An 8,543-nucleotide genomic window follows, 5' to 3' on the forward strand; every position below is an offset into this window, starting at 1 on the left:
TTCGACCTGAAGGGTCTTCGTCAGGGCATAGCAACATTAAAAATGACAACAGGTGGTATAAATAACAGTGTAAAATCACACGAGAACATCACATGACAGCTACGTCAAAAAACAACAACCAACCAAAAATATGGTAAAATTATATGTAGTAGACAATCTGACAAATTAGAGATCAGAAATGTTGGATCAAAGAAATAAATAAGTCTACAACACACTAAACAAATACAGAAGAGCATGCTCTAGCATACTCTATACTTTTAAAATATTTGTTATTATTGTCATACACTGTTTTATGTTGCACTTTGACGCTGAAGCAAGTTTCTAGTTTGTTCACTGACAAAGGGCAATAAAACTGATTTTGAGTCTGATAAAAAGACCTATAATTCAACAAAAATATACAAAGTTCATGAGTAAGGGTTTGTGAGGAAGGGTGCCACAATCAAAAACCATAAACATGTCACAAATGTTAATGCCTTCAGACATTCACATGCAAGCAAACTGTAACACGAAGCATGTTGTATAAAACTGTTTTCTACAACTGTGTGAGACAAAAGTGTTCTGTGTCGTAGATATGCCACAAACCCAAAGTTCATTCATTCATTCATTCATACATTTTCGACTGCTTGTTCCCGTTCGGGGTCGCAGGTGACTGGAGATAATCCTAGTGACTTTGGGCCTTAGGCGGGGAACAGCCTGGACAGGGGCCAGCTCGTCGCGACAAAATCACTTTTTATATTTTGGGGGGGAAATTCAGGCGTCAAGGACCATTTTGTGTATTCTTCATTCACACTTTGTGGTGATAAAATATGGTTCAACAAACGGGCTGAACATTTGCTCCAAACAGCTCCATTCACATCCCATCAAACACTTCCGATCGCACTTTCACCATCATATGCTGCAAAATCTTTGAACTTAATTTTCTCTCCAAGAGCACATTTCTTTTGTAGCTTTTCTGAATAGAATTACACAAATGCAAATAGTATACCAATAGAAGTTGTACTCCAGCAGTGATTTATGTACCAGTCTTTCCATCATGGTATTGGCACCTTCATTACTGTCATTCATCTTTGTACGTGGGACTATGAGACGTTTTTATTATTGTGCCTGCTACTAACTTGTGTCAGTCATTGCCATGTCAGATTTAATACATCTGTCAGTGCGGATGCCATCGCCGTGGGAAATGGGCATTTTCATACTTTGTTGTTGCTGTTTTCATGACACTTAAAATAGCGTTACAATGGAAAATGGAATGTTTTTCTGTATCAAGTTCAAAGGATTTAGCTTCCTCAGGTTTGACTTGTTCATCTACAGTATATACAGTACAGTATATATGTCTGCCAATAGCCAAGTTCCATTGTATTTGTGTAAGTTGTACATACAGTCGTTTGAAATAATAAATACATCTTAACTAGTCGAAATGACACCAATCCAGTGTTGATAGATAGTGTAATCATTTTCATAATTTTCTTTTTCGTGACGTATATTCTAAAGGTGCACTATGTTCGTATACTGCTTGTCTCCATAATCGCTTTGCCAGGAATATTCCATTGTATGGCATTAAACATACACTGCCTGTTCAGAAAAAAACGTTTTAAAGGTCCCATAACATGCAAAATCGACTTTTCAGAGCTTTTAACCTTCTTACATTGCTATTTGTGCTTCATATATGTACCCAGAGTGTTTTTTTGATTGATTCCCGCAGTGTTTAGCTAAATTACAGACTATCTCCTTTCCTCGAATCTCCAAACTGACGGGGGTTGTTCACAGGACCGCGTCATAATCACAGGCACGCGTCATCATCCCCCCTCACCCTCCCCCTCCCCCTCTCCACCCGCCTCCCCCTCCCGCCCCCCGCCCCCTTCCCCCCGGCTCCGCGCTGCTCGTGTCTCCCTACAAGCCCCGGAGTTTTTCTGCTTCGATTTACGAGGAAACACGGCTCAAAGAGGCCCAAAACTTCATTAATGATATCGCACTCTTTACTATTATCACAATGGTGAAGGTTTATGTGGCAGTTGATGCAGCAACCGGGAAAATAAACGGAGAGAAGTTCTATCCGATACCGAAAAACCAGGAAATAAGAGCACGATGGACATAAGACTTTTATATATATATATATATATACATATATATAGATCTATAGATATATATCTGTTCTGCGCACGCTGTAGAATAAACACCAGATTTATTTAGGCTCAAAGTAGTGTTGATCTGAAGTTCTATTGTTTCTCACTCACTCGCGCGGCAGGAGCGGCGCAGCGCGGAGCAGACAGCTGTGGGACTACGTCACGGGTGGGCGGGGCACACACGCGCTCTGAGACTACGTCACGGGTTGGGCGGGGGAGCCAGATCGCTCTTCGCAAGGGTGGGGGCGAATATCAAACCAAGCCGTTTGCATTTCCGGGTTGGTGAGGGGGTCCAAGGTCTGGGTGATATTTCTTAACTATTATGTTAAAGGTGATGCACAACCCTTATTATTATCAATTATACACTTAGGATAGACTACGAAACGTGAAAAAAAGCATGTTATGGCACCTTTGACTAATAGGTCCTCTCCTACTGAATAACTGCTGCAGGTGATGATCTTTCAGCTGCAACACAAACCCAACTGATGCAGTGAGTGGCTTCTCACTTCTGAAACAACCATGTGGAAAGACAAATCTCGTGGTCATGGAAAAGATGTCACTGTGTTTGAGAAGGGTCAAATCATTAGCATCGAGCAGAGAAGGAGAAGCAGAAACTGATCTACTACAGATCTGAACCCCAGAGTGTTTGAGCAGGAGAGGGCTTTGTGCAGTGGTCACTCTCCTCCTGCCGTGACTTTTTTTGGACAGACATTGTATCTACTGTATCACCATGGACACAGACAAGTGATTCACCAGGCCAATTAGATCGATTAGATCAGTGGAGAGGCGAGCATTTATGTTTTTCAAGGTATTTATTTTAGCTGTAATTTAATAACTGCAAAATAGATAGGTTTAATACCATACAGTGGAAAAATCCAGGCCAAGCAATAACATCTCCGTAGAAACAAGTATGTCATGAACCCTCTACCCGAAATCTTGTATAAAGTACATATATTGTTTTGTATAAAGTACATATATTGTCTCGAAGCATTAATATTTGAGTCTGAAATATAAACCACTCTAAGAATCTCTTGCCTTACAGAACATGAACTGGTGAGTTAACAGCTTTTACATGGACAAGGCAAGATACTCAGTTGTTTACAGAGGACATTTCAAGTTGAGATTCTGTTTCGATTCCGCTACATCGCTAACCTCTCATCCTCTAACCCTCAACTCAAACAATTTTCTCTTTTGCAGTGTAAGTATCAACAAATCTAATCGCATTCTCCTTTCTCCCTGCATGTCTCTCCTCAGTTCTGGTGCTGCTCATCTTGACCCTGAAGCGCCACCGGAAAGGCCAGCGCATGACGGAAGACGAGGAGGACATGCGCGACAACGTCATCAAGTACAACGACGAAGGCGGCGGCGAGCAAGACACCCAAGCCTACGACATGAGCGCCCTCCGCAACCTCTACGACTTCCCCGAGGCCAAGAGCTCGGAGGCGGGCCCGGACATCCGCTCCCTGCCCCAGTGGATCCAGACCAACCGGCATAACGGCGGCACGCTGCGGCCCGGGGCGGAGGCGAGCGCCGTGGCGAGTTTAGGCGTGGAGGCGGTGGCTGCGGATTTCTCGCTCTTCAAGGGTTACATAAAGAAGAAAGTGGAACAAGCCGACGCAGATCTGTCCGTGCCGCCGTACGACTCCTTCCAGACGTACGCGTTTGAGGGCACCAGTTCGCCGGCGCTGTCCTTAAGCTCGATCCACACACTGTCCACCACGTCGGAGCAGGATTTTTCCTATCTTAGTGACTGGGGGCCGAGGTTCAGGCAGTTGGCGGGATATTATGCTCCTGGGAACCCTGAGGAAGAGGGGTCCTAGCATAGAAACGGCAGATAATTAAAGACTTTTCAAAACTGCTCTCCTTCTCCTCACCCTCTGGATATATCAGAGCCAGCGCTGTGTTCGCCACAAAGACACGATCCACTCTATCTCTTTGCAAAGAGTCACAGAGGCAAAATGTTGGACGTTTGGTTTGAAGTGCAAAACGGTTTGTGCTCTGGGGGCTACATCAGCGATAAGGGAATGACAAATCTACTCTTTATCAAAGTGTAAAATACTAGTATTGGTTTTTGGCCATTTATGAAATTACTTATTACCTTAAACAATTGATTGTTTTTGTTATTTCCAAATAAAAGTTATACACTTATTAATAGGTTGTCCTTGCGCATTGATTCAAAGCAGCTAAAGGAACAACAGTGGCATAATCAGTAAGTTGCGAAGTGTTCAACCATTGGCCACAAGGTCGCTTGTTCAAACCTCCCTGCAATGTGTTTGCATTTGTTGACATTTTGTCCACATTGTTTATTGCAGGCGGGGAACATTCCAGTGTTGTAGTAACTAAATACATGTACCGAAAATACATATTGAGAATACTAATTTAGTATTCCGGCACAGTTATGTTCCTAAAAGGACTAGAATGCAGTATTTTAACATGTAATATGGCTTCAACCTGCACAGTGAGAAAAATATGGGCAAGTGAATGTGCAGATTTCCCTTCTCTAATTTGTGATAAATAAATGCACACCAACCAATGCAACAAACGTAAAGCTGTCACACTTTTTACACAAGAATATAATGCAACTGAAAAAAAATACCTTTTCAAGTATTCTTCCCATCACTTAACATCTTATTCCACCAGTGACAAAAACCCTGACACAAACAGCCACGTAAAAGGAACATTGAATCTATCTTTGTTACTGGGTGTATTTTCTTTTAATTATACTATGTCATTAATTAAAAATGTCATATTACTAGCTTCATCTAATAAACAAAATGTAGTCAACACATAACAACACATTCTGTGTATACCAGATTAAAGCCAAATGCTGTCCCTTTAATCAGATATTTATTTTTTTCACATTTCTTTTTCACATTTTTACAAACAAATTTAAGTCAGCCTTCAATGTATAGACTTAAAGGATCCAGTAATTGCAGAATGTTAGTGGTTTACTTCCTGAGATTGGAGTGTTCTGGGAAGATCAACACCTCAGTAATAATGTCAATGGTAGCCATGGATGTCAAGGCCAAACATGTATTTATATAAAGGAGGAGGATATTTATGTATTTATTTGTCATGTATTTATTTATTTATTTCATCTGACGGTTCTTACCGCCTCAGTGAGCTCGACTCAAAGTGCGCCGAGGACAATATGAAAAGGAACAAGAAAGCAGGACGGACTTCTGTGGCATTATTTTACGCAACACTGGCTTCGAGGTGGCTTCTGGGTCACCGAAAATACACACTGTCCTCAAAAGATTTGTATTTATTTTCTACGGACACTTTTGTAAAATAATCAAGGAACAAAATGGACAAGATAACAAAGAAGGCACAGATGGAGAGAGCGAGGGTTTGGAAAAGACAAGATAATCCAAATTGGTCGATTATGGCTGCGTCTGACACACTTTTGGCGTGCTTTGTTGTGATTTATGATAGGAATTTGGAAGGGGTCACAAAAGAGGGACAATTGTGGGTTGATAATTTGTTTTTTCCCTTTTCACCACCAATTGTCAGGTAATAAAGGCACAAAATGGCTACAATGACTGGATGGTGCGACAGGATTGGCCAGCTGCTTGTCCCACTGGGAGCCAATCAGCATTCCATTTTTTTTCTAGTTTTCTTTCAGTGTTTAATATATTGGACTGCTTTTTATATTTGGGTATGTTTTGGTTTGGATTTGATATTACTTTAAAAAGGGAAGGGGAGGATATGTGAAGTATACGGTGACGCATCACGGACTTGTCTCCTCCACTTGATAACCACAACCTTCTCAATGTTGAGCTTAAATTGCAATTGTGTGGAAAAAAAAATGAAAATAAATAAATATTTAAAGTTTTTGGTACAACATTTTGAATTGCTGCTTTGTTTGAGAGAAAGTGGTTGGAATGGAACTGAATAAATGATAATGTACAAAAAAATATTACTTGAATGAAAAAAGAAGCTGAGGACGCCAATTTTAGCCCGATTTTCTTTTTTTCTTCTTCAATTTTCAGTTGCGTCCAATCACTCTATGTCATCTCTAGTTAAAGTCTCGTGTGGACCACTCACGACTGCACTTACGTTTGAATCGCAAAGTGTGGTCCAGGAAAAGACTTGTGTTGTATGTTAGAATCATGACAAAGAGCAGTGGAGACCGCGTCTAACCTAAAACATTCTATTTTTGTATTTACAGAAAGAACAACGCACAAACAAGGACAACAGAGAGATATGTGCTTGATACATCTGCCTAAACATCAGATTAATAATGCAGAAAAGGCGAGCGCTACTTTTACACTTAAAACCAGAGCTGAAGCGATAAACAAACACTCACGTCTGCCTCATAAATTATCTAAATATGGCAAGTTTTCCTAAAATCCAGGGGACATGTCCAACTTCTTTGACATCCATTTCAGACCATCCAGAGAAAGTTAGCATCATGGACAGTGCCAGCTCTACAACTTTTTTTCAGCCGTTTTGGTTGGCCCGGAGTCACATGACGCTGTTTAACCAATGAAAAGTCATGACACACAACAGGTGTTATACAGTTCTCATGTTTTTTTCTTTCTTCTAATCATCACTTTGTTTGGTGGTAAATATTTCTCAGAAAAACATGAGTAATAAATGTAGAAAATGACAGAAAGTAGAGCTGACTTCCAAAACAGAATTCCTCTGTGATGTCATCACTAAGCAACATTCCATAGAAAATGCAGAAACTAGTTACTTGCAACTGACATTTAGCAAAAAAAGGTGTTATCAGTACTATTACTATTATGTCATTTGTATGGATTTTGGCCTTGTTTACAGTATGGTTGCTAGGTAACACTCATGGACTTACCTCTACTCATGGAACATCACAATCATGTCCAGGAAGTGACATTATAAACGTCACTAAAATGATCAAGTTGGGGAAAATGCATAACACTTTCAGTAAACTCTCAATATAATCACTTCATTTTAGTGAAATGTGTTGTCCAACTTTTCACGTGCAAGTCTCACTAAGGTCATTTTATCCATGTTAAAGACAGCTTTGTAAAAAAAATATGACATTTATGTTTGTATGCAAGATGCCAAGGATTATCTAAGCGTACAAAATGTCAGTATTTATCAGAGGTTTGATCATGCTCCTGCACCTTTTCATCAGTATATAACAGTATTACAGGTCGTTATCTGGGTGCTTGGCCTCTGAGCCATTCTTTTGGACACTCAGTTGATTCAAAAGTTCCTCCTCATTCCAAAGGTAGTTACATTGTCTGTTTGTAAATCAGTAAACAACACACTCATTTCATTGTCTAGATTTAGATAGGTTGCAAAAATTATCTAAAAAGAAAGAAACAACGCTTAATATAGTAATTTAGTAATTTAATTTGATTAAGTAATGTTTTGCATGCTTTCTAATTTGTCTTTGTAAACTTTCCAAATAGGTGTCTTTTTTAAGATTTACGATTACACATAAATTAAAGAATAATTAAAAAAACAAAGAACTGCGTTGGCTGCGTAGGAGAAATGCCAAAATCACCGGACTTTCCTGTCACTTTGCCTATTTTATTTTCCATGCTAACATAATAATATCTGTCTTAAATATTCAATTTGTAGTATAACACTATGATACACATTATTCATATCTAACATAGTTATGTCCATTTTCTTCTCCAACGGAGCGCATATCACTGTGTGCCTTTGCTAGAGAGTAATTTGCTCATCCATTATTAATCCCAACATTTAGCCTGACAACATTTTATTCCTGACAAGCAAATACCAGGGCGAGAAGGATGTACAGGTCAGAGGCAGCACCACGGTCACTGAAGGAGAGTGCATCTTTTTAAATATGCAAATAAAACAGGTGTGTGTTCTTTCGGCATGTTCAGGATATTGCATTATCTTCACATTGACTATGTATTATGCAAAATCTACTTTTTGGCACTTTATACCATGTTATAAAATGATTCCCTCATCAAGATCAGGTTTTGTGTGCATGCTTGAGTAATCTCTCCTGGGTACTATTCGAAAACTATTTTAATAATAACTAATTTAATCTTTTCAGCTTCTTATTGTAAATGTGTCCGGATTGGCCAAACTGACTGAGCGTGCATCTAAGTTTCAAAGGGGTGCAAAGATGAGACTCTTCCATTATGTGTAATTATTTAACGCACCTGAAATAAGGCTGAAAACACGTATTTGATCCTATAACTGATTTAAATTGTTTCTCTATTTGACTTATATAGGTTGTTTTATCGTTGCACCGTATCACCAAGACAAGTTCCTATATTTGTGAATTCTGTTAGTAATGGCAATAAACCTTTTCTGATTCTGATTCTGATTATAAATGAGATTACGGTGCACCCTTTTGCACCTCTGTAGACCCGGGTCTGATTTGGATGCACAGAAGGCAAGCATTGTTTCACGCTTTCCACGGACAAGACAACTCTGGGAAAAGAGGCTAGA

General features: G+C 39.6%; 1 protein-coding gene across 1 annotated transcript in view; it reads left to right on the top strand.

The window, feature by feature from the left end:
- LOC140365974 (cadherin-22) overlaps positions 1 to 4,700 on the top strand; it is a 256,099-nt gene extending 251,399 nt beyond the window's left edge. Inside the window, exon 13 of the mRNA XM_072452603.1 lies at positions 3,378 to 4,700. Within this exon, the coding sequence (XP_072308704.1) occupies positions 3,378 to 3,943 (566 nt within the window). The 3' untranslated portion in view covers positions 3,944 to 4,700. The remainder of the gene's footprint in view (positions 1 to 3,377) is intronic.
- The last annotated feature ends 3,843 nt before the right edge of the window (positions 4,701 to 8,543 follow it).

The sequence above is a fragment of the Eucyclogobius newberryi genome, unplaced genomic scaffold (assembly GCF_026437365.1).
Source record: "Eucyclogobius newberryi isolate DKJ021-1_F unplaced genomic scaffold, fEucNew1.0.hap1 SCAF_19, whole genome shotgun sequence".
NCBI lineage: Eukaryota > Metazoa > Chordata > Actinopteri > Gobiiformes > Gobiidae > Eucyclogobius > Eucyclogobius newberryi.